This window comes from Cydia fagiglandana, chromosome 11 (genome assembly GCF_963556715.1).
Source record: "Cydia fagiglandana chromosome 11, ilCydFagi1.1, whole genome shotgun sequence".
NCBI classification, from domain to species: domain Eukaryota; kingdom Metazoa; phylum Arthropoda; class Insecta; order Lepidoptera; family Tortricidae; genus Cydia; species Cydia fagiglandana.
Genome location: NC_085942.1, coordinates 6,262,952 through 6,290,302, shown reverse-complemented (window position 1 = coordinate 6,290,302; position 27,351 = coordinate 6,262,952). Strand labels below are relative to the sequence as shown.

Sequence of the window (27,351 nt, the reverse complement as noted above, 5' to 3'; positions counted from 1 at the left end):
AGTGGTTCGCGGCCCTCTAATTCCCTGTGGGAGAGTAGCGCAGGTTCGGATCCTACCGACTGCGCCATGTAAAATATGTATTGTGACGGAGGACTGACACACGTAAGCTGGTTATAACACTGAATCTTTATTCCTCTACCCAGACACAATGCGACGTCGTATTACGATTATTGATCAAATATGATTGTCCGTGCAAATTGGATTAATGACAAAGGTAGAATTCTACATAATTTATCCTATCAATAATCCTTTTTTTCGGGCACTTTTTTTAAAAGGGATTTCCTTTATATTTGGGGTCATCATCAACATATCAGCCCTTTATCGCCCACTGCTGAGCATAGTCCTCTCTTCTAGTATATTTGGGGTATGGTATGAATCCAAAAGCTTAAAGTCGTAGATTTCCACGACGAGACATCGCAACGTGACATGATGTCGCGACGTGTCGTGCCATGACACAACGTCGCATCGTGTAATTGTGTTTTGGCTCTCAGATTTCCACTGCACGACGTCGCAACGTATCACGTAGCACGATGCGTCGTGTGTAATTGCGCTTTGGCCCTTTGACCTTGACCTTAAAGTACGCGTAAAATAAAACCGGACCTAGATCACTAGAGGGCACCATAGTCGCTGTGGGAAAAATGCATATACTTACTAGACGGGACGTGTTTGTTCTCTTTGACGACGCAAGTCAACTACTGTCACTTCTTCCTACTCGCTCTTAGTACAAAATGCCATGTTGTTAAAAAAAAACAACCATACTTTAGGCAAGACGTGCACATTGGCGCACCGCATCCCTAATTGCTTTTGTATGTGCAAATGGTTTGTGCATAAGGGATGGCCGATGGGCACGTATTAACCCTTTACCAGGCTGACATTTCAAAAATGACAATCGAATGTCAGTCATTCCCATCGAAAATAGATCACATGTTTGAAGTGCCGTATGTGGGAAATATATATCCCTTAGCCTGGTAAAGGGTTAAAGGAGACTGATCTCTATGCTGTGTAACTTAGTAAGTTAACTCTTAACTCTATGCTGTGTAAGTGGTAAGCTGTTTTTATTTGAGGAGTGCAATAGGGGTCATTCATTAATTCACACGAATTTCTAGGTTTTTTGACCCCCCCCTCCCTCATTTTCACATTTGACAAACCCCCTGGTGTGACCTCACATTTTTTCAAAATTTTCATCATAACGGCAAATTGAATTAAAAGTAGGTAGGTTATTTACCTATTATTAATAATTTATCAAAGTAGTTTTGAAAAAAAATGAAATATTAGTCATTTTATAACTCAAAACTGATTAGGAAACAAAATTTAACAAATGAAAATGATTATAGTTCCAAAACACTTGTTATTTAACTGTACAGCGAATTGAATAATAAGTTAAAGTGACGTAACAAAGTTTGTCCCCCCTGTCACAACAAATCCCCCCCCTAAACGTGTGATGTAATCAATGGATGACCCCTACAGAGAACTTATTGTATTGAATGTCTTTTCAATATCTCGGGACCATACGGACCTTTGAGAGGCGTACGTGGGGCCAAAACCAACAGCGCAGAGGGCCTTTTAAAAGTTGGATGGACTGGATAATGGGATATTTGGGGTGTTTTTAAAAATAATAGAAATTATTGAGAGTTCAGTTTTTATTGTTATCAGCCGAGGAACAGTATAAAATTAACTAGGTTTATCACATTTGCTCCTTGAAATATTTTTAATCTTATGACTACAAATTAATTTCGATATTATTTGGTAATAAATAAAAATAAATAAATTTAAACTAAACAAGCATTATGAAACTACACAACGGGACTTAATCGCGTATTTTAAGTTTTAAGATAGTAGTTCGAAAAACTCGCGCGGCTAGAAGATGTTGATGTCAACTTAAGCCAGCCTTCTCCGAGACCACGGGGACAACGCCGTCCTCGAAACGTCGGAGGTAAATCTTAAAACTTAAATACGCGATTAAGTCCCGTTGTGTAGTTTCATAATGTTAAATAATCGTGAAAGTTTAAATCAGTGTTAAACAAGCATGTTCAGTGCTTACTCGAGCTTATATACAGTAATAAGTCCATATAATAGGTATGTACCTAAAAAAATTACAAGCGTGTCTGTTCGACAGTAATAAACATCGATTTTTCAAATTAACTTATTTGAATCGTTATTTAACTAACTTAGGTCCACTTGCACCATCCCACTTACCCGGAATTAAGTGGTTAACCCGTTAACCCAGTGGCAAATTGTACTGGTAACCATGGTAACTCCAAGTTGAACCGGTTAACCCCGGGTTAGTGGAATGGTGCAAGTGGCGTTTAGTGTCATGGATATAAGTCAATCAAGAGACATTATAATTTCTCTAAATGAATTAATCAATTTAAAAAATTCGCATCTAGGAGAAACGAACAAACTGTAAAATATTTCAACGTACTTATATATTACTTATAAATAATATACTTGCAGTTAACTATTGTCCGATATTATACATATGTAATATCTGTATACTTTATAGCAAATAACGGTACATTTGTGCCAAAAATATTTATACGTTAGTATGTGATTACAATTTGTATTTTCAACCTAAGAATATGAAGTATAAAATCTATTGCCTGTGATTAGTATGATTATTAGTTACATAGTGAATTGTCTAACAAAGTAGTTGTTGATGGGAAATCAATACTTTAAACTAATTTGTTTACATACATATATTTCTTCATTTATTAATTTGATACAATAAGGCTGTATACACAAAATGCACATAGACAAATCATATTTGTGCTAGCCATACGTACAAACTTAGTACATATACAAGAGCTACAATTGCTTTATTCTTAAGCCGGGTCCAAACGGCTGTAAAATGTAATGTAATCCATCGTGTAATGTAATACGAATTCTGCGTGTGGACACAGAATAAATTATAGTACTAGGTACAGAAGACTCACTCCCTAACAAAACGCGTCTGTTACGATCAGCACAGATATGGCCGCTACGTGGCGACAGCGCCACGCGCGGCTTATGGCTTTCTCCAAAATTGGGGTGCGAACGGTTGTACTTTTAGCTACCTGTAGCAAAGCGACGAAATCGCGGAGTGAGACACGCCTGGTGTGGACGGCACTACGAACATTTAACGCTCGTGCCGGATTCATCGCCGGTCGGTTCTTAGCGCGCGTCCACACGTTGACGCTATATTACACGTAATGTTACATTACACGTTACACCCGTCTAGATCCGGCTTTATTGTCAAATACACCGTGTTTTTATTGAATTCCGTTAACTTGGGGGTATGGTTAAGTACGTTTAAGAGAACTAAATGGCATAGTTAATTTTCAAAAAAAAACAGTTTAAAAAGTAATTAAATGTAGCATGTAGCGTTGTTGTAAGACGGGCATTACATTTAACTCAACCAAACAATTGAAATCTGTGACACATCAATGTCATTTCGAACATCGATCGACCGAGATTGTACTTAAGTTTAGTAGCAAATGTATGAACTCATTCTAAACACTAATCAATATGTAAACCGGCCCTAAGGCAAGTGTACACGCTTGTAGAAGCCTTATAGGAAAAAAATTAAATAATGATTATCTTCTAAATGGAGTTAATTAGAATATCGGTGTCTTTGACAAAGTTACTTGATTTAAGCTCAGGAATGCACCCTTAAAATTAACGGAAATTAAACAAAAACATGGTGTAGATAAAGATGAGTTTCATAAGTTATTACATTGTGTCAAGTCAATAGTTATAATATCCTCCTTCATCTTCGATATTTCATATATTTTATTTAGAATACGTGTGTAATAAATATTTCATTGGTCGGTAAGAAGTAAGAATATACTTTACACTGTTTTTCATAATATTCTGGTATAATTCGTGAAAAATGCTAAACTAAAGTTATTCCTATACTAGTTTAATAACTACCCATTATATACAAGGTGTTTGGTACATCGTTTGCCAAATTAAAACGGCAGATAGGTTGAGTCATTTGCTATCTGCTCATGCCTAGAAAAAAAATGGCTATGTTTTTTTTACTACTGCGCAAGTAAAAATTTGAAATTTACGAAAAACTGGCATAGAACTGAAAAAAAAAAGTGCGCAAAATCAAAAATTTCTAGGCCTGGGAAGATAGCAAATAACTTAACCTCTCTGCCGTTTTAATTTGGCAAACGATGTAGCACAAACATCCTGTATAAAATAAATAAAATATCATAACTGTGTATTATCTACTAAACAACAAGTCATAAAATAATAAATTAAATTAACAGATTTGTACGTTTACGTACGAGCTATGAAACTAAAACGAAAATTAACGGAGAATCAATATAGTTGAATAAATACTTAACGCCAAAAATAGGAAGCTTTGAAAAGCTTTAACTTAACCTGCAAATACTTGAACTACAAAGGATTTCAACTTTCTGTATTTATTAGATGTTTTATGCAGTTCATGTCACATGCAAAAATTTGAAAATTAAAATGTTACATTTAACACAGCACAACAGAGATCTGCTACCTACTATTAAATACCCGAACGAATACACTAAACAAAATGTTATGCGAAAGCTACCTGTAACTAAGGGCCCATTTAGACGATGCGAGAACTCGCATGCGAGTTTCATTACATTGCGGGTTTTGATCGGTCGGTTGAATTGGACGTAACCACCAGTCTGCGATGGAACTAAAATCGCATGCGAGTTCACGCGCCGTCTAAATCAGCCTTTATACAAACATACAACATTGAATTTAAACTGTTGTGAGTCATACTAACTTAAACCAAAAAACACGTAATTTTTGTCAGTGCGTTAAACCGTATTTGTTGGCTGAACATACAACATAGCTAAAATATGTATCATATATCATTGATATAGCAATAAAATACATTTCACTAAACGTATTGTATGTATAACTTTCCTATATACATAAATAATCTATAATATTTAAGTTAATCTATTCCGCCAGCTAGTTATAATTCACCTGTTAAGTATTTATGGTACTTACACGATTGCAGACTAACATTATTTTGCCGCTTGTTTCTCTGAAACAAAAAAAATAAAGATGTAATAAGCAACTAATATTTGAAACAGCAGTGCCCTGTTTATCAAAAGCTTGTAACTTGTAATGCAAGTGGAAGTCCCTTTCTAACACAAGCTGTCAAAAAGGGACTTCCACTTGTATTACAAGTAACAAGCTTTTGATAAACAAGGCACAGCTCGTCTGAGCGCGACTGTCATTGTCAACTGGGTCAACAGCGCCATCTAGCAATAAACCGGGTCCCTACCTCGGTAGTCGGGCTCGGCGAGCAGCGCGGCCAGCTCGGCGACGCGGTCGCGGTGCTCGCGCATGTACGCGTGCGTCTCCCACAACATGCGCACTAGCAGCTCGTCCGACCGCTCGTCCATAGCGACGTCCTTGGACATGGGCGGCGAGAAACGGTAGTAGGGGACGCCGAGTGTGGAACACCAGGCGCGGGCGCGTTCGACTACGCGACCGTCGGATTGTGTTGCCTGAAAACGTGAGATCAAATTATTTTCATGGAAAAATTAAACCCTTTATCGAATGGTTTTGGTAGGTACTGCGTTAAGAAAAACCTCTCCGAAAACTCTGAAAGTAGGTACCTATACCGGATCTGACCTTTCCCTGTTTTGAACACCAAGGTTTTTGAGTGTGCGTAGAATAAAGAAAGAGGTCTAGTAAGCTTTGGTGGTTTCGTTGTTCAGAGGTGTTGCTCTAATTTTTAGGGTTCCGTACCTCAAAAGGAAATTCCGGCCATTCCTTCTCATTCACGTTCCACATAGGTAATGTACGGAACGCGATTCCGACTCGCACTTGACCGGTTTTTTTAACGATATATGAGGCAAACGAGCAGACGAATCGCCTAATGGTAAGCGATTACCGCCGCCCATGGACACCTGCAACTCCACCGATATCTGTGAGAATGGAGAAGTGGAGTTTTTACCTGATCAACCAGAAGATTGCTAATGGCGGAGAGTCCCCAGGCTATCTTTCTTGGCCACGCCCCATACACTCTCCCACGTCCAAATCTTTGATCTCGCACAACTTGGCCTAAGAGAGATGGAAGTCAGATTTTACGTGATCAACCAGGTTTCCAATGGCGGAGTCCCCAAGCTAGCTTTATTTCTCTCTTCAATCGGTCCTTCATTGCTGAGGATCGTGACTCCTTTTGATTCCGTCAACTAGTTGTCTCCATCGGTCCCGTTCTGTAGCTTGGTGGAGTGCATCGCTGACAGGTATTTTTAGTTCCTCCGCTATTTGGTTCGACCATCGTTTGGGACTTCTACCCCTAGGCCTTCTTCCCTCTATTTTTAGCTTTATTCATACCTGCAATAAACCTAGCGTAAAAGGGAAGGTAGGAAGTAGTTACCTGATCAACCAGAAGATTGCCAATGGCGGATAGTCCCCAGGCCAGCTTGGCCACGCCCCACACGCTCTCCGGCTTGAAAACGTCGAAGTCTTTGATCTTGGTCAGCGGGTTTCTACCTGCACAAGATTTAGCCTGTTTGATAAATTAAATAATATCTCGGAGACCGAGCTTCGCTCGGAAAACTTATAAAAACTCAAAAAATGCGCGTTTTCCCAGAGATAAGACCTAGCTTGATCGATTTTTCGGCCCCGAAAACCGTTTATTTGCATGGTATCATCGAGCTGATCTGATGAGACAGGTGGCCATAGGAACTCTGTGATAGAACAACGCAACCTAATTGTGTTTGGGGTTTTTGGGGTTCTCGATGTTTTTTAGTTGCTTGTGGAAAGAAAAGTACAGCCAGCGATAAGAACTTGTACCAAAACTGAAATTTTTGCCAAAAACTTATTTAATTGTCTATATTTCATATCATTAATTACTGACCTGTTCCACACGAAACCACAACTTTCAAGTCAGTTTTGCGAGCTTCCTCTATTTGCCCGGTGGCTCGCAGCGCTAGTCGCATTTCTGCGAGCTCTGACAAAGCGTCTAACGTGGGATTGTTCCCCATTAAACCACCGTCGAGATATCTGTAAACGAGAAAGTTTAAGTTATAGATGTTTAGAAATAGTACATTGTGATACGACCGTGCTCCGTTGGTCATGAGACGATATTATGCGCGCGAACCATTAACGTATATCTCAGGACTGGCCGTAAGGCAATAAGAATGGGGCATCAATGGGCCCAGTACAGCGGTGTGACACCGCTACAACGCGATTGGTTGACGAGCTCGCATCACGCGCGCGATTGGTCGCAACTAGTTGCGTTACACTGCACGATTAGCTCTAATTCGTGAGTGACACCGCTCTACTAGTACCATTTTTAGTGCCCGTAAGGCTACTCCTGAGATATAATATGCAATGGCGCGAGCAAAAAGCGAGCGCGCAATAAGAAAGCCTATGTGTATAATGAAATGACCAATGCACATGTGTTTCATACGACGTTTTTCAACACACTTGCGAGGGAAAACACGATCATTACATATTAATCAAATTTTAATTTTAAAACAGTAATAGTCCAAAATCTGTCATACTGCCTGCCGGCCCCTCGACCCTGCCGCTGGCGGCCCAGCCGGCGCTCTCCAGTCCTTGTTGTAAAATCTACTCGACCAATTTAAGAAGGCTCCGTCTCCATACATATTGTTAGCAATTAGTTACAATCTGCACTCGATTGAATTATCACATATTACCGCACGAGTGCCATAATAAAATGATAAAGCACGCGTGTTTAATATCTAAGATCTGAGCCTAAAAGCGGTTCAATATCGTCCACATTACAAGCAAGTGTGTCGATACTAATATCTAATGTAACCTTGTGAGTGGGACACGTTACCTGCCCGAGGCGGTGAAGTATGAGGGCGCGGCGCCGGTGGCGCGCGCCGCCTGCCACACCAGCTGCTGGCTCGGCGGCGGCGGCGGCGCCAGCCCTATCGCGTCGCCCGCCTCGCTCACACGCGCTGCATGTGTAATGTAACAGAGTGAGCTCGCCACGTTACCTGCCCGAGGCGGTGAAGTATGAGGGCGCAGCGCCGGTGGCGCGCGCCGCCTGCCACACCAGCTGCTGGCTCGGCGGCGGCGGCGGCGCCAGCCCTATCGCGTCGCCCGCCTCGCTCACACGCGCTGCATGTGTAATGTAACAGAGTGAGCTCGCCACGTTACCTGCCCGAGGCGGTGAAGTATGAGGGCGCAGCGCCGGTGGCGCGCGCCGCCTGCCACACCAGCTGCTGGCTCGGCGGCGGCGGCGGCGCCAGCCCTATCGCGTCGCCCGCCTCGCTCACACGCGCTGCATGTGTAATGTAACAGAGTGAGCTCGCCACGTTACCTGCCCGAGGCGGTGAAGTATGAGGGCGCAGCGCCGGTGGCGCGCGCCGCCTGCCACACCAGCTGCTGGCTCGGCGGCGGCGGCGGCGCCAGCCCTATCGCGTCGCCCGCCTCGCTCACACGCGCTGCATGTGTAATGTAACAGAGTGAGCTCGCCACGTTACCTGCCCGAGGCGGTGAAGTATGAGGGCGCAGCGCCGGTGGCGCGCGCCGCCTGCCACACCAGCTGCTGGCTCGGCGGCGGCGGCGGCGCCAGCCCTATCGCGTCGCCCGCCTCGCTCACACGCGCTGCATGTGTAATGTAACAGAGTGAGCTCGCCACGTTACCTGCCCGAGGCGGTGAAGTATGAGGGCGCAGCGCCGGTGGCGCGCGCCGCCTGCCACACCAGCTGCTGGCTCGGCGGCGGCGGCGGCGCCAGCCCTATCGCGTCGCCCGCCTCGCTCACACGCGCTGCATGTGTAATGTAACAGAGTGAGCTCGCCACGTTACCTGCCCGAGGCGGTGAAGTATGAGGGCGCAGCGCCGGTGGCGCGCGCCGCCTGCCACACCAGCTGCTGGCTCGGCGGCGGCGGCGGCGCCAGCCCTATCGCGTCGCCCGCCTCGCTCACACGCGCTGCATGTGTAATGTAACAGAGTGAGCTCGCCACGTTACCTGCCCGAGGCGGTGAAGTATGAGGGCGCAGCGCCGGTGGCGCGCGCCGCCTGCCACACCAGCTGCTGGCTCGGCGGCGGCGGCGGCGCCAGCCCTATCGCGTCGCCCGCCTCGCTCACACGCGCTGCATGTGTAATGTAACAGAGTGAGCTCGCCACGTTACCTGCCCGAGGCGGTGAAGTATGAGGGCGCAGCGCCGGTGGCGCGCGCCGCCTGCCACACCAGCTGCTGGCTCGGCGGCGGCGGCGGCGCCAGCCCTATCGCGTCGCCCGCCTCGCTCACACGCGCTGCATGTGTAATGTAACAGAGTGAGCTCGCCACGTTACCTGCCCGAGGCGGTGAAGTATGAGGGCGCAGCGCCGGTGGCGCGCGCCGCCTGCCACACCAGCTGCTGGCTCGGCGGCGGCGGCGGCGCCAGCCCTATCGCGTCGCCCGCCTCGCTCACACGCGCTGCATGTGTAATGTAACAGAGTGAGCTCGCCACGTTACCTGCCCGAGGCGGTGAAGTATGAGGGCGCAGCGCCGGTGGCGCGCGCCGCCTGCCACACCAGCTGCTGGCTCGGCGGCGGCGGCGGCGCCAGCCCTATCGCGTCGCCCGCCTCGCTCACACGCGCTGCATGTGTAATGTAACAGAGTGAGCTCGCCACGTTACCTGCCCGAGGCGGTGAAGTATGAGGGCGCAGCGCCGGTGGCGCGCGCCGCCTGCCACACCAGCTGCTGGCTCGGCGGCGGCGGCGGCGCCAGCCCTATCGCGTCGCCCGCCTCGCTCACACGCGCTGCATGTGTAATGTAACAGAGTGAGCTCGCCACGTTACCTGCCCGAGGCGGTGAAGTATGAGGGCGCAGCGCCGGTGGCGCGCGCCGCCTGCCACACCAGCTGCTGGCTCGGCGGCGGCGGCGGCGCCAGCCCTATCGCGTCGCCCGCCTCGCTCACACGCGCTGCATGTGTAATGTAACAGAGTGAGCTCGCCACGTTACCTGCCCGAGGCGGTGAAGTATGAGGGCGCAGCGCCGGTGGCGCGCGCCGCCTGCCACACCAGCTGCTGGCTCGGCGGCGGCGGCGGCGCCAGCCCTATCGCGTCGCCCGCCTCGCTCACACGCGCTGCATGTGTAATGTAACAGAGTGAGCTCGCCACGTTACCTGCCCGAGGCGGTGAAGTATGAGGGCGCAGCGCCGGTGGCGCGCGCCGCCTGCCACACCAGCTGCTGGCTCGGCGGCGGCGGCGGCGCCAGCCCTATCGCGTCGCCCGCCTCGCTCACACGCGCTGCATGTGTAATGTAACAGAGTGAGCTCGCCACGTTACCTGCCCGAGGCGGTGAAGTATGAGGGCGCAGCGCCGGTGGCGCGCGCCGCCTGCCACACCAGCTGCTGGCTCGGCGGCGGCGGCGGCGCCAGCCCTATCGCGTCGCCCGCCTCGCTCACACGCGCTGCATGTGTAATGTAACAGAGTGAGCTCGCCACGTTACCTGCCCGAGGCGGTGAAGTATGAGGGCGCAGCGCCGGTGGCGCGCGCCGCCTGCCACACCAGCTGCTGGCTCGGCGGCGGCGGCGGCGCCAGCCCTATCGCGTCGCCCGCCTCGCTCACACGCGCTGCATGTGTAATGTAACAGAGTGAGCTCGCCACGTTACCTGCCCGAGGCGGTGAAGTATGAGGGCGCAGCGCCGGTGGCGCGCGCCGCCTGCCACACCAGCTGCTGGCTCGGCGGCGGCGGCGGCGCCAGCCCTATCGCGTCGCCCGCCTCGCTCACACGCGCTGCATGTGTAATGTAACAGAGTGAGCTCGCCACGTTACCTGCCCGAGGCGGTGAAGTATGAGGGCGCAGCGCCGGTGGCGCGCGCCGCCTGCCACACCAGCTGCTGGCTCGGCGGCGGCGGCGGCGCCAGCCCTATCGCGTCGCCCGCCTCGCTCACACGCGCTGCATGTGTAATGTAACAGAGTGAGCTCGCCACGTTACCTGCCCGAGGCGGTGAAGTATGAGGGCGCAGCGCCGGTGGCGCGCGCCGCCTGCCACACCAGCTGCTGGCTCGGCGGCGGCGGCGGCGCCAGCCCTATCGCGTCGCCCGCCTCGCTCACACGCGCTGAAAATACCAAGCATGGTCAAACATGGCATAACCCAGGGGTCGACCATAAACTAGGAATCCTCTAGACGGAGTTTAGAGCAATTATTACATGGAACCGATGCTGCCAAAAATACTGGGGTGCAGGGGACGAGGTGAGCGAGGCCCGTTCCGTGATAAGTCCGTTCAAAAACACGGGCGTTACACAAAGACACTTGACTCGAATATGGAGTAAAACTACCGTATATTTGTGGTAGTGGGGTAGCGCTACTATGCTCAGTCTGAAGGATGTCTTGTCTGTGGGGTCGGCAAATCGCGGCTCGCAAGCCGCATGCGGCACTTTAAGTCACCTATAATATGAACCCTTGAGAGTACTTGGCAACCCCGGCTGTCAAACGATAAGCAGCTGATTTTGCTAGGTCCCTTGTAATTATTTTAATTTTAATGATATTTCATGTAATATTAGGCATTATAAGTGTGAATTAAATAGTTTTAACATTAAGTTTTATGTATACATAATAAGTGAAGTGCTTTAGTGGCGTTTACTAGTGTCTTGTTTTCAGATTTGTAGCCGTTACAGGTTATGAATTTGAAACCTGTTGTTCGCCTTTGAATCCTTTCTGGGTTTTTTTATCATTAATATTTACTAAGTGTGTTTATAATAAAGCGTTAATCATTGTACAGGGTTAGAACACAGTGTAGATACAGTCAATCGTCACTATTTCACGTAAGTACGTATCTAAATATCACTTAGCTTGAGTGAGCGATTCCTTGTTTATTTTTGGGTATAATTTCAATTGCAAAACTGTCTACAATGCTTACCCGCAGAGCAGCCGCAGCGGCTCGCCAGCAGGAGACTGATAAACTCCAACTTACCTTGCTGGAGTTGAAAATATCCAAGGAATCTTGTGCTCAATTGCTCAGTGAAAGGGAAGACAGTGAGAAGGAACTATTATTAGTACTTAATAGCAATGATAAGCTTAAAAAGGAACTGTGCTCATTAGAAGCTGACTACAATAATGTAAATTCAGAGCGGGCCCGGCTTCAGGAGACGGTTGACAGGTTCACTGAGTGTAGTGCTGCGTATGAGCAGGCCCTGAAGGACATCAACTCATTGGAGAGAGCACTGCACGACGCCCACGAACAAATCTATGAGCTACAGGAGGCCCAACACAATGCAGCAGCGGCACACTCTCAGAGCTTGTTCGAAGAACTGGTCCGGCCCGACTCTCAGTTGGTTGCCGCACCAATTGAAAACCTTTTGGCCACTACAGATTTAGCCTATCATACCACCACACCAAGGTTAGTAAATTGCAGCGGAAACAAACTAAAGAAATATATTAAATTAAATAGACTCATAAAAAAAAACCAGAACTTGTCAAAAATAAATAAATTGTTTTTTAAAAAATTGAGATTTTGTAAAATTAATGTTAATTTAGTGGATAAGTTAGATTTGTATTCTGCCCAGTTAGAAAATAGTCAATTGCAATATGAAACCGACACACAGACTTTGAAATTAAAAATTCAGAGTTTGGAGGACTCCATACAATCCTTAGAAACAATAAATGAGAGTTCTAAAAAGGTGATTAATGAATATTCTTTGGCCATGGATGATTTAATATCCCAGATTAAGCATAATTCAGAGCGGTTTGAGTCACTGACCAATGCCCAGTCATGTGCTTGTAAGCAAGTGACTGAACATTTGTCGACCAGTTTACTCGACCTAAGCCTGTGTGACGGTTTACCACAACAGCATGTAAATGATAATAGCTCCTTCCACACTACACAACAAAGCACACCTAAACCTAATGTTATTATGTATTCTGATGAAATTGGAAGCAATATGAGCTCATTTTTAAACTTTTACCTAAAGGGACTTAGTACAATCAGCAATTGCCTGCCTCACAGTAGCTTTGAAAATATCATAAAACAAATTTTAAATGACAGTAATATTAATTCTAAGACAACACTGCTTATTCTTATGGGGAATAGGGGTAATGTGAACAAAAATAATTTAGTTAAATACTTTGAACAGTTAAACTCACTTGCAGTGCATGAAATTATTTTTTTCACGTTCCCCTATTGTGAGCAAATGTCAGAGGCAGAAAACAACACTAGACATAAGTTAAATATATCTCTATATAATCTTTGTACATATAGTAGTAAGTTTAGCATAATTGACATTAACAAATTTGTTAGTAAATACCATATGCCTATGGTGTTTTTGAGTAAAGGCAACTGTTGCCTTTCAAATTATTACAAAAGACAAATAGCTTTATCGCTATCCTATTTACTTGACATTTCTGCCAAGAATTTGGCAGATAATTCTGCTCCTATTGAGCAGCCTAGCATGAACTTGGAATTGGTTCCAGTCATAACCAATGATTTAATTGATTTAAACTAGCTGTTAAGACAAAGGATTCTGTCTCTGGCAATTTAGAATTAAATAAATATAATGAAAAATACTGCAAAAATGGAAAGTATATCCACCTGGTGCATCAAAATATTCAATGTATTAGAGGAAAAGATTTACAGATTGAACTTTTTTTGAATGATTTCAATATTGATATTTTATGCGTTACTGAACACTGGTTAAATAATAATGAATTAATGCCTCAATTTAATAATCACCAGGTGGGAAGTTCGTTCACCAGACTTAGTTCCATACATGGTGGGTCATTAATTATTTTAAATAGTCAGTTAAAATCTAAGGAACGTAAGGACATTGTATCCATGTCTGTTGAACGGACTATAGAACTAAGTGCAGTAGAATTGGAGCAATTTATTGTTGTCTGTGTGTATAGGCCGCCATTAAATAATTTTGAAATATTTGAAAGAACAATGGAATCTGTCCTACTTAAACTATCACCTTCTAGTAAGAAATTACTTATATGCGGCGACTTTAATATAAATATTTTGGAACATTCAACAATGTCTTGTAGATTGTTGAATCTTTTCAAATCGTTTAATCTCAACCACATGTTTATGGAGCCTACTAGAGTGACTGCTACTAGTGCCACCTGTATAGATAATATTTTCAGTGATATTTTTCCTATTACTAAAAAAGTTATCAGCAATTTAGAATCAGACCACTTAGGCCAATTAATGGTATTTGAGGCCTTAAGGAAAAATACATTGAGAAAACAAATTACTTTTGTACCAGTAACCTCGGACCGCGTGGAAAGAATGAAGCAAAGTCTAGTTCAGGCGCTACCCTTTTTGTCTTCCGATATGAGTCCTAATAGTATGTATAATTCATTCTTTCACACTTTTATGGAACATTATAACGCGATATTTACTTCAAAATCGGTCGTAGTTAGTGGTGCATCTGTTTTTAGTGAGTGGGCTACTGCGGACTTACATCAACGGAGACGTGAACTGTATGCTTTGTATGAGGAACGGCGGTTTAATACGAGTGATGAATTTAAAGAACTGATATCAGGCACAGATGTTGCTTGCCGTGCGATTTCTCGCCATTTTCCGCGGTTGGAGGTCATTCTGGCAAATGCGTTCATGATGATGAGAGGACTTACACCACTGAAAACAATATTTACGGCTCTTTCACCTTCCTAAAACTGGTGGTCTACTGCAGTTGGCTCTTCTTCTCAAAAGGTTGCCGACCCCTGACGTAAACAACTGGTTCGCAATGGGGTATAGACATGTGCGCCACGCCTGCGCCTCCGTTGTGGGTAGTTTGTTACCAAATTATATTCCGTGACCTTGGATGGTTGGAAGCACGGTTGCCAGCCGTTAAAAAGGTAACTTCAGGGCTTACCTCAAAAATTGCCCGACATATTTCGCTCCGTAACGAGGAGCTTCATCGCAAGTCACTTTTCCTTGTCGAAAATACCAATAACTTAGTAAAATATTAAAAAAAAACTTACGACTAATCTTATTATGCGCGTCCAGGATTTCCTGCGCTGACTGGTAGTTCCTGAATATATGCAAGTCCACCGGTTTCCTGTCTGCCAACAACGCGAGGATCATCAGCTTCGGATGAGTCAGGTCGGCCATCACGGTTTCCGTACCTATGAAATGTATAAAAATGAGTTCATCTTGTACAAAAGCGAGTCAACAAGTAAAACGTTCGAAAACATTAATCCAATTACAGTTTCATCCTCTAGCCGCCCAGACATCAAAACTTGCCAATACAAATGCAATTTTGATTTGTCACAATAAAGATTCAAATTTGAATGGTACGGGAGACCTTTTTATAGGGCTCTGGGCGGCTAAGGGTTAAATAAAATAAAACAAACTAAAATCGTCAAAAATATGCGGTAACATAGCGAGAAAATGAGTCAGACGAGAGCGTTCATAATTAAATATTTGCTTGGCTCTACTGCACATAGCAGACTGAAAGAAAATCCCTATTGACAGTTTTAGAGTCTCTTAATTTTAGTCCAAGTCTCCTGAAGAGCATGGCCTCATACCAACGAAAGCATACTCTTTTATCCGAAAATACAGCCTTTGGCAGTCTCGCAGTTTTAGTGAAGGATAAAGTTAAGATCTCTCCAGTACTAGTACCGACCACCCTGTCTGAACGATAGATATATACCTTATAAAATACTTACCTAAATTATCCTTCAAGATGGTTTCCAAAGCTTCCGAAGGGTATGGCCTCATACCGACGAAAGCGTATTCCTTCATACGAAAATACAGTTTTTGGCAGTCTCTCAGAGTTTTCCCACTAGCGAAGGCTAAAGCTAATATCCCTCCAGTACTATTACCGACCACCATGTCTGAACAATAGATATATACCTTATAAAATACTTACCTAAATTATCCTTCAAGATGGTTTCCAAAGCTTCCGAAGGGTATGGCCTCATACCGACGAAAGCATACTCCTTCATACGGAAGTACAGCCTTTGGCAGTCTCTAAGAGTCTTCCCACTAGCGAAGGCTAAAACTAAGATCCCTAAAGTACTAGTACCGACCACTCTGTCTCATCATCATCATCATCACAGGCCTTTGCGTCTATTGCAGACAATTTATGAATTGCTGTTTAGACAACGGGTTTGGTGACTGTGGAGGCCGATGCGTGAGTGCCTGTCTAAAAGTGGATATAATGGAGTGGATATCTTGTAAATTTTACCTAAATTATCCTTTAAGATGGTCTCTAAAGCTTCTGAAGGGTATGGCCTCATACCGACGAAAGCGTATTCCTTCATACGGAAATACAGTCTTTGACAGTCTCTCAGCGTCTTTCCACTGGCCAGAGCTAAAGCGAGGATCCCTCCAGTGCTGGTGCCAGCTACCCAGTCGAAGCAGTGTATGATGGGGCGGCCGATAGCGGCCTCTAGGTTGATCAGGATCTGGACTAGGACTAGACCGCGGATACCGCCGCCGTCGAGGCAGAGGAGGCTGTAATGAAAAAGATATTTTACAAATGAACTGACTTCAAATTGTTTATACGACAACGGTTTCACTCACTTGAATTTTTAGTCGCTATTGTTATTAAGTTTAATATCGATTATTGAACTGACTTCAGTGACTTCACAAGACAGTTGAATAGAACATGCCATAATTTTATGTTCTTCATCATTTTGGTGAAATGAAACCATTTCACTAAATGAGTCATTTCTTTGTATGTAACCAGGCTATATCTCATGCACCGTGATAGCTAGACAGTTGAAATTTTCACAGATGATGTATTTCTGTTGCCGCTATAACTACAAACACTAAAAACAGAGTAAAATAAATATTTAAGTGGGGCTCCCATACAACAAAAGTGATTTTTTTGCCGTTGTTTGCGTAATGGTACGGAACCCTTCGTGCGCGAGTCCGACTCGCACTTGGCCGGTTTTTTTGAAGAACGCCACGCTGTAATCCCTCGAGATAACCTCAGCAGGGAGCTCATACACTTGTTTTATTTAATCTTTTGAACGCAACATACGGGCGTTTGGCGTTCAAAAGGTTAACCAACCGAGCGCGCGTTTCGTGACCTCCGGGTAAGAGTACTGACCGTCCCTGCTTGCCGCTAGTGGGCAGGCTGGCGGCGCGCTCCATGGCGGCGACGCTGAGCATGTGGCTGATGACGTCACGCGAGGCGGGCCGCGGCACGCTGGGCGGGGGGACGCCGTTGTAGTCCCCGCGGGCCGCGCAGCCCGGCCCGCACCCGGCAACTTCTGCTGGACATCTGAGAGCACGGAGACATTTATCTTTATGTGTCAATCGTTACATAATGGCTCCTCTACGCGATGGCCCAGCGCCGGCCACTCCAAGGGACGCAGCCATGCGGTAGAATGAGATAGCAATATCACTTGCTCCCTCTAACGCATAAATGCGTCCCTTGGAGTGGCCGGCGCTAGGCCATCGTGTAGAGGAGCCATAATATGTAATTAATGGTTGAACACAGAAAGGAACAAGGGCTTTATATAGCCAATTAAAAAAATTAAATTAAATGGCCAAGTCAACTCACCTCTGAGCTCCTACAGCGTGTAGCACATACAATATCTTGTCATAGTTACTACTGGACATCTCACAAGGCACCATATGTCGGGCGGTGTAGCCAGAATTATTTAGCGCTTCTAAGTCAGCACCGAACACTATCAGTGCTTCGACTAAAGATATGTTCGTCTGTTTCACTGCTAAGTGTAGGGGGGTGTTTCCTTCGTTATCTGTTATGGAGTGTTCCGCGCCTGAAATTAAATAATATAAATCAAAATCGGTCAAAAATGTCAGTGCAATAAAAAATAGTATCAAACGGTCAAAACATACACACACAAAAGCAAGAGTAAAACCAAGTTTTGGTCAGGACATCAAACTTGGCTATTAATTCGACTTCTGTACGGTAGTTTCCTTCTCAATCCCAGCATCTGTGACCAATTCAAACTTACATTTTGACGTCAAAATGATATCAAAATAATGTAATTCCCGTGCGTCTCGCTTGTGCCAATATAGGGACGGACAAGTACCAGCGAAATGCACGCGCGAAAATTATCTAAATGACTAAATGTGACGTTCCACGGTAAAAGGTACCTTATAGCGGCTGGCGCTTACGTCGCATAGCGCCGCAATAATATTGGAGCGGCGTCAATAATAGCGTAAGCGCCAACCGTCATAAGGTACCTTTAGCCGTGGGACGTCACAAATGACATCAATTCGATGTAATTTTGTTGTTAGAATGCAAGTTTGAATCCGTCCTAGTAAGCGGGGTTAGGCACTCCGCACCTTAGAAGGGCAAAGGTGTACGGATGGTTCGGTTGGGGACCCAGTACTGCGGGGTACGCGGTTCCCTGTGCAGGGTTACGTGAAGACCCCAACGTGACCCCAACGTGAAAGAGCCCTTGAGGCCTACTGCAGAATATTTTTTTGAATTTTGAACGGCGATAAAGTAAAAATACATACCTCTAGACAACAGCGCTATAGCGCACTCCAATCTCCCCCTTAAAACCATGATATGTAACGCGGTCCGACCGTCAAAGTTCAACGCGTTGATGTCACAGTTCTTGTCCACCAAGGCTTCGATGACTTCGCGAGAGACGGACCAGTGCAGAGGCGTGCCGCCGTACTTCATGTCTTGCTGGTATAGTTTGGGAAGGTTGTCTTGTAGTACGTCGCCGACGATACCTGGAAACGCCAGGATATTGTTATAATGTCGTGGCCACACTAACGGGAAACGCCGTTGGTTAGCGCGATAATCCCAGTGTGGCCGTATGAAAAGTGTCAATCATGGTGATAATAAACAGCGTTACCGTTAGTGTGGCCCCGGCGTAAGTAACTGCCGCTAGTAGGAAGAAGGGCATGCATCAAATAATTTTGAACACTAATACTACGAGGCATCCTCAGGAGTTGTTGACGATCTGACGCCCGGCAACGGAGCACAACAACGGAACGGGAACGGGCAGGAGTTCCGTTGCCGGGCGTCAGACCGTCAACAACTCCTGAGGATGCCTCGTAGAGAGGCGAAATACTTGACGAGTATTATTCTTTTGGTGGTGGTTTGTTGTATTTATTTGCGTATTTATTCTTGCGGTGGGAGGGTGGGAACATTAATTGCATGTAAAAATACGCAAGTAAGTATAACGGGTTAGTACTGATTGACTAGCACGTTATCTTTTCGCGGATTAGCAAAGTAAAATTTTGGTTTTAATTGGCTTCTTAGTAGACGTACTAACAATAAGCTACGGATCTACAAGACCGTGATCCGCCCCATTCTGATGTATGGGTGTGAGGCTTGGGCACTAACACTCAAGGAGGAGAACAGCCTTTTAGTCACAGAACGTAAGGTGTTAAGGAAGATTCTGGGACCCGTCAAAAGAGACGATGGCAGTTGGAAGATCCAAAAGAATGCCGAAATAGAACACCTGATAGCCGAGCCGAACATATTCGGTGAGACCAAAGCGCATCGTCTCCGCTGACTTGGCCATCTCGAAAGGATGGGTGAAGATCGGGCAGCCAGAAGGGCCTACTTGGGTCGACCAACTGGGCTCCGTCCTGTTGGTCGTCCTAAATACCGTTGGGCAGATAGAGTGGAGGCAGATCTCCGTGAGCTCGGCGTCGGCGAAAGCTGGCGGGATACCGCTCTGGACCGATCAAAGTGGCGTGCTCTTGTGTTGGAGGCCAAGACTCATTTTGGGTCACCGCGCCAACCAAGTAAGTAAGTAAGTAATTGGTTTCAAAAACAGCTGAAACACGTACCCGGTATCGGTATTGCGGTGGTGGTATTAGCAGTCGACTGCCGCTTAGCCGGCAGATTGACATCGGCCCCGGCCAATAGCAACGCCCGCACGCAGTCGGGCGCGTTGGCGAGGCAGCCCATGTGTAGTGGCGTGTATCCTTGCTTGTTGTACACGTTGAGGGACGACGCTGATTTGCTGGCAAGCGCCTGTTTGGAAATAAATGTATATTTTACAGCTCGGCAAAAAAGAGTAGAAATTAAAAAGTGGCAACACTGTAGTGTCGTCCCGTTTTCTTATATACCGGTTTGAAAGGGACGAATTTACAGTGTTGCCACTTTTTAATTTCTACTCTTTTTTCCCAAGCTGTACGTCTGGTCGAGAGCTTCTCGGCGAGAGTCTCGGCACCGCTCCGACCCAATCGGAGAAGCGCGAGATGAGACAAGGAAGAGCGAGACGAGAAGGGAGCAGCATGTATTTCTCGATCTCGCCCTGTCTCTCATCTCTCTATCGACGAGTGTGTACAGCCCACATTAGATATAGATAGTCTCAATTTCAAAAATGTAGGCACGAAGGTTGATTTCCCATACAAATTTTAAATATCGCGCCTATTTTGTTTGTCGTAGTTAAAGCATAGGTTGACAAAAATAATAACTCGAGCATCTAATCTAAAAAGCGTGATGTGGTCATTAAATTTGTAGCAACTAGTAGGTAAACACTGTCTACCGAAAAACCGAATGTTGAATTAACCTTCACGAAATATGTACAGGCAATATTTGCATGGCGAAGAGAACTGATGTTTGTTTGTTGAGTGTATTAAACTTCGTAAAAGTCATCACAAATGGTCACCATTTTACCAATGGAATGGTTTGTTTCTCGGACATGCTACTGCTAAAACTAGTTTAGGGCATTTCCCGCATTTACAACGTGCCAAAAGATCAGCCGGGCTAGCACAAGATTGGCGCGACCTTAGAGAATAACCAAACGGAGTGGTCATTAACAGGCGTTCCCCTCTGTCGAAAATAGGCGGCCAATGGTCAACGACATGTCAACCACATGTATGGACTGACGTTTATCTGACATGGCTATGTTTACGTTACGTATACATTTGATGTGCCCCTCCCCCGCAAAAAACGGCAGACTACACTGAGAGAAAAATCATCACCAGGAATTAAAAAACAGTTCTGTACTGGGGGAAAAAATGAAGTTTTAGTAATAATTATGGACGTTTCACTATTTCTGTAAAGTTTATTTATTTCTACAAACAGCTCAGTAATCCCAAATATAATTTCAACAAACAGATAATAGAAATTGCAAGAACTAATGCAACTAAATTGCAAAAGTCAATTTGTTCCTATTAGTTAACTCTCCTTGTCCCCGGATTAAGTTTATTTTTGTAATTCTAAGTGTGTTTTTGTTGTACTTTTCTCTCAGTGTATTTTGTACCGAAAATTATAGACATGGCGTCTCCGTTGGTTATATCCTCTAAGGGCGCGACAGTCGAGGCGGAGGTAATTAACACAGTTAGAAAAAAAGACGGGTAGTCTATCTCGCCGCGAGATATTGTAGCGCCAATCATGTGCTAGGCTTAGAGGCTAAATAAATACACTCACAAAGGATAATTTCAGTATAGCTACTTAGAAAATGTCATGTCCAATTAAGGAATCATCAATGTATGTCATTGAATATCACATGCTAAGTTTATCAAGACCTACCTATTAAAATTCCAACATTGGCCAACCGCACTCATTGAACCATGTAGGCTCAAGCTGTACATGTACCATCACGCTCCGCGATGGTTCCGCCATTTAGGGTCCTAACTAAATTGGTAGCTCAATGCTTACACTATAGAATTTCTAATTTAACAAGAATCCTAAATGGCATAAGGGATTGTGACTGCACATACTGTACATAGGTACATTGAAGCATACCATATCTACTACCAAAAAGAATAGATAGTATAGAGGGGTCCTGTCATAGTAAATGTTGTAGTCACTTTAAAACTGCCATCTATCGACACACGACTATAACTCAATATAAACACGTATAAAATTATCAAAAAAATGAATAATGAATATACTATATGGATAAATGATAGTATTATTTTTATATCATTTTGACCCATGTTTATTCACTGATGTGTTAAAATTGTTTAATATGTAACGGTGTCGTCACGCCATCTAGCCGAGAATAGGCCAAAGGTGTGTGCGCCATCTATGCGAGAATGACTTTTTCCGAGGCACGTTGTTTTTTTAGACTTTATTCATCTTATACGAAGTTACATATGTCTTTGGTACTACTTACATTGATGATCTCCTTGTTGCTGGCCGCAGCGTAATGGAACACTGTGTTGCCATCTAGATCGACAGTGTCCAGGGAACATTGTAGGGAGACCAGGCTTTGGACCATGCGGACGTTGCACGACTTTACCGCCACCTGGTAACAACGTTCGAAACTACAAAATTATATTTGGAATGGGGTAAAGGCAGAAAAGGAAATGGCGGGACGAATTGGATGCATTCTACGGCGAATGGTGGGAAATGGCAAGCGACAGGACCGAATGGAGAAAAAGAGGTGCTGGTGTATACGTAAAAGCACGTCAAGACGAGAGGTTTACGTGCAGTTTCCATTTAAAAAAGGAGCTACTTATTCGTAATATCTTTCGCGTTTTGCCTGTACACGTCACTTCATCACTTCATAGTCGGTATCATTAGTATATTATGCACTTTTGTACTTTGTAGCTTAATCAATGACATTACTACGAATTGTTATCCTTATTTTTTTACGTAGGTACTTACTTAGTTTTTCAGGTGATATGCAAACAGAAAAAAGTGCTCAAGGTTTATATTAATTATATTTTAAAATCTCCTAAAACCAGGGCTCGGAAACCGGTTTTTGCTCCATACAAAAATACCGGTATTATTACGTTCTTTTTCGTTCTTTGGTTTATTATTTCTTTTTTAATTGGACAATCTGATAACACAAATTCGTTACCTTAATACATGATCCAGTCTTACGTAAAGAGCATAAAATAATTCAAAATATTGGTCTATTTGGGGGTTTTATAAAAATACCGGTTCCGAGCCCTGCCTAAAACAATGGCAGTGCTTAGTAATTATTGCCGCCGTTAATTATCATTCGTACTTCTTAACTCTGACCTACCCGCAAGGATCACATTAAAATTAGGACACATACTCGTTACTCTACAAAATTAGTCCACAACCTAAAGTACAGACACGTCTAAAAATATAAATAAATATTGGGGACATCTTACACAGATCAACCTAGCCCCAAACTAAGCAAAGCTTGTACTATGGGTGCTAGGCGACGATATACATACTTATATAGATAAATACATAGAAAACACCCATGACTGAGGAACAAATATTAGTGTTCATCACACAAATAAATGCCCTTACTGGGATTCGAACCCAGGACCATCGGCTTCGCAGGCAGGGTCACTAGGTCACTACCCACTAGGCCAGACCGGTCGTCAATATAGAATAAATACCTAAATATTGAAGAATACCAAGATGACAGATGCTTTAAAACCGTTGTTTGATCAGCTTTGGATCCGCTACTAGTGATACTGACTGTACGACTATTATGAATATCAACTTCATGCACAGATATATAGAATAAAAAACCTTATCATATGTGACTAGGCAATTTCATTGCAGTGAGTTTGTTGCCGGTCCCATATTGGGATACCCTACTCCAATTGAGGGGGGACTTAAATCTTCTCGAGGCAGAGGTGTAGGGTTGGAGCCGGTGTAGCTTTATTTGACGTTTATAAGCGCATTGTAATATGCCTACTTGAATAATAAACTATCTTTATCATTCTTACCATCAACGGTGTAGCTCCAGTGGCCGGGTCCACCTCATTCAGATGCCCCTGGACCTCGGGGTCATTAAACAGCTCGTAGAGTCCAAAGTGGGCGGCTAAGTGAGCTATGGACCATGACTGGTGCTCGGATAGTGTGTCGCATAGTTTTTGGAGACTTGCTATTGTGCACTGAAAAAAAAAGGTAATTTATAGGAAATTATATTGCCGAGAATACATGTTGGCCCAAGCCTATGCCATGAAAAACATGCAAATATAGCGAGCCACCCCGCACTAGCGTCTCCCGAGCGTCGGCGTCTAGTCAACTCTATGGCCGCTGCTCGACGCAACGTTGAGGCAACTGCGCAGCGACGCCATTTTCCATAGCGCTGACTAGACGCCGACGTTAAAAAGACGCTAGTGTGGGGTGGCCCTTACAAGAAGCAAGATGTATGAAGATGAAGATGTATGAAGTAATGAAATAAATGCATTTGTATTTGTACTTGTGTACAGTCATCAACAAAAGTTGCTAAGCGGGTGAGGAACCAAACTTAACGTTATTTTAACCACATTATATGGCATTAGAGTTCCGAAAATGCTTCCCGAATTTGGCGCAGTGTAATAATTATAATTACAATTATATAATTATCTTATTTATTTATATATCTTATCTTAGTTATTATCTAGACACTAAGCGACATAATAGCATATTATCTCTATCGTATAATTAGGGGTGAACTGTAAAACTAGCGCTGTGACAGCTAGTCTGTAACACAGCAAATGCTGAGTCCATCCCTATTGTCACACTATTGGTTGTATATAAGTTTTATAACATAAGAACGATTAATGTTAAACTATGTTAATTTCATTGTTGCTGGTTCAACATGTAGGTATTTGTGTATTTTTTGTTTGTTTTGTTTTTATCGTCTTGTGTTGTTTTCTTGTATGTAAGTAATTCTTATTCTTATCTTACGTATCCTATTTGACATGATTCATCAACATACTAGTGGGTCAAAGTTCATCGCAGATTTTCTTTAAAGAAAACTTTCCGTTGCTATTAAAACTATTATTTCATTCACTGACTAATAGGATAAACCAATAAAAAATATTTAATTGTTTGGAATTTACCATTGTGGTGAACTTAGTACTTAGTAACTCAAGTAAATCAATGAATCATAAGGTCTTGAACAATTTCTATGAAACAGTTGTCCTTGTATCAAATGACGTATGGACTGGACTTTTCACACCTGCTTTGCAAAGTAGGGTAATCCTTTTTAGGGTTCCGTAGCCAAATGGCAAAGAACTGAAACTTGGATATTTTTTTTATCAAACCCATACCTGTGGGGGATGGATGTCTTCAAAAATGATATTGAAGTTTCTAATATCATTTTTTTCTAAACTGAATACTTTGCGCGAGAGACACTTCCAAAGTGGTAAAATGTGTGCCCCCCCCCCCTGTAACTTCTAAAATAAGAGAATGATAAAACTAAAAAAAATATATGATATACAAAACCATGCAAACTTCCACCGAAAATTGGTTTGAACGAGATCTAGTAAGTAGTTTTCTTTTTATCGTCATAAATCGTAAGCCGCAATTTTATTATGTTACTTGCTGCTACGGAATCCTTCATGGGCGAGTCCGACTCGCACTTGGCCGCTTTTTTTTGGTTAAGTAAGAATGCATTGCGTGGAAATATTCAAAGATAAAGATTATGTGGCTGATAATTTTACTACAGGATGTCATATATTAAGGATTACTGATATCATTATGTTATTTTTAAGGTACCTATTGGACTGAAGCCTAAATATGTCAAGATGTTTTGGAGTAAAGCCCAAGACATATAATTCCAAATAAAAAATATTCATTGCATTATGATTTTCCATATTTTAAGAAGTTCGCAATATAATACTTTTATTTTCTGTTTCACCAGTTTCACCAGTAAAATGTGTGAGTAAATTCTATTTGAACTCTTATATGATTATTGGTAACTAGAACATTTCATTGGAATGATCCCAAAATACCAATTAAACATTATTTAAAAAGTCATAAAAAAAAAAGAACAGTACCTAATTAAGTAGTTATTCTGTCGAAAAGAATCCCTACTATTAAATTAGTCAATTCATATCTTGTATAAATAGTGTCACACATACTACTATCTTATTTATTCTATGAAATGTCACTGATTGCTGATAAGAGCAATGTTAGGAAACATTTTATAGGTCAAAGAGTGAGTTGATGGTATTAGCTACTTCCCAACTGTTTGTATGAGTCTACTAGTTTAAAGTATTATTTTTGTTGATTCATAGAAAAAGTATTGTATATAATAGTGATATAAACAAGCTTTCCAATCTCGTACCTCACTTAGGCAACTCAGCAAGCTTTGTTGCCTAAACACGGTATTCGACTGAAAAGCTCTCTATTATATGATTATTGTGTAAAATACTATTTAAATATGTATGGAAGCTGACAGACCGCCCCGTTGGTCCGCCCCGGGTGTCACCCATTTAGGGGTGGCACCCGACCGTAAACATCAGTAGTGCCACCTATAAAAATTCGTAAAATGAAAGCGATGGAGTAAATCCCGAGCTATTTAACAAAAATTACAATTACTCTTCTTAAATATATTTTACAATTTTGATTGAATTTTGGGGTGACACCCACAATTTCCGCACCGGGTGCCACCCATGCTAGCTACGCCACTGCGTAAAACTTTCATTTATACTTACTTCTTTAGTTATTTTGATGTAAACTGGTATTCTCTCTTTGTACACAATAAACTTCTCCTCTGCACTTTCTTGGCTTTCCGACCGAAACAAACTAGAAATGGTAAAAAACCAATGTTTAGCTCTCTAAATCATTGGTTAAGTTTAGTCAAGAATAGGGTCACCATCACATATGTTGCCAATACTGAATAAATAGTTAAATAATCCTTAGTGTTTCTGCATTTTCTTTTTATGTTAGAAATTATATTTCAAAAATAAAGTTTATTAAAACTGGAACCTGAACAAAAAGGTCTATGTTTTAACCAGATGCAAGAGGAGTCTAACTAAAAGCTTTTAAAAATCTCCAATCCAAGAAAAATTTAGTAAACCATGACACACTACACTACTTAACCCTTTACTACATACTATGCCATATATGGCGGATATGATATTTAACTATTGACAGCTATTAAAGTTCGAGTTTAGACAAATATTTTTTTATTACATGCAGTACGGGGTTAAAAATAGTACACAGAGACTTGTAGCAACCAGAGAAATATTTTCTTGGACAAAAGTGCAACAGACCACAACTATTTAAGATGCCTTCATCATCAATCAGTTTTGTTATGAATTTAAAGTTGGCAGCATTTCATCATATTGACATCATCATATTACAATAGATAATTAAAGTCAATACCTGTACATCTGATGTGTGCTCTCTGTGAATGGCTTGTATAGAATAATTTCAAAAAACTTGTCCTTCGAATTATTCTTCCCATCCTGGATTTTAGGGCCGTATAATAACATAGAATCTTCTCTGTAGTGTATCGGTCTTGAAACATAATTGTCTGAACGCACTTCTATTACCTTTGTCGGGGACTCTTCAGTGCCCAATAGGCCTCTAAAAACTGTAAATAACTTTGATATAAACCACCGAAAACATATATATAAAAAAATCCATATACAATTACTTATATTTACATGTTGAATTTAGGCACTTACATGAATTTAACATTTTTATTCAATTTATGGGCTTAATATTCCTACACATACACATTAAACGAGTTGCAATCGATAACAGTGAAATTTAAAATTGTTAGAAAATTATGACACCCCACTTCATCTGTTCGAATCACGGAAGAAAGAATGAGCGCGCCGCGCTCTGACGGGAAACGGCATGTGCCTGGATTAGTATGAGAACCTATGTCG

General features: G+C 43.3%; 2 protein-coding genes and 1 long non-coding RNA gene across 3 annotated transcripts in view; 1 reads left to right on the top strand and 2 right to left on the bottom strand.

Annotated features, from left to right (window-relative positions):
• The window catches only part of LOC134668831 (protein cueball), a 77,515-nt gene extending 53,692 nt beyond the window's left edge, over positions 1-23,823 (top strand). The window contains exon 7 of the transcript XR_010098832.1: positions 23,738-23,823. The gene's annotated coding sequence lies outside the window, so the exon portion shown is untranslated. The remainder of the gene's footprint in view (positions 1-23,737) is intronic.
• The window catches only part of LOC134668852 (uncharacterized), a 223,281-nt gene that overhangs the window by 50,875 nt on the left and 145,055 nt on the right, over positions 1-27,351 (bottom strand). The window lies entirely within an intron of this gene.
• LOC134668845 (85/88 kDa calcium-independent phospholipase A2-like) lies at positions 1,638-27,269 on the bottom strand. The gene is made up of 16 exons (XM_063526316.1): positions 27,145-27,269; positions 26,840-27,050; positions 26,167-26,257; positions 23,464-23,631; positions 21,921-22,052; positions 19,639-19,825; positions 18,346-18,567; positions 17,417-17,636; positions 16,961-17,134; positions 16,091-16,359; positions 14,883-15,026; positions 10,896-11,019; positions 6,851-6,996; positions 6,368-6,483; positions 5,264-5,489; positions 1,638-5,020 (listed from the first exon to the last, which is right to left on the bottom strand). The coding sequence occupies exons 1-16, from the start codon at positions 27,155-27,157 to the stop codon at positions 5,001-5,003; spliced, it is 2,463 nt and encodes an 820-aa protein (XP_063382386.1). The 5' UTR covers positions 27,158-27,269; the 3' UTR covers positions 1,638-5,000.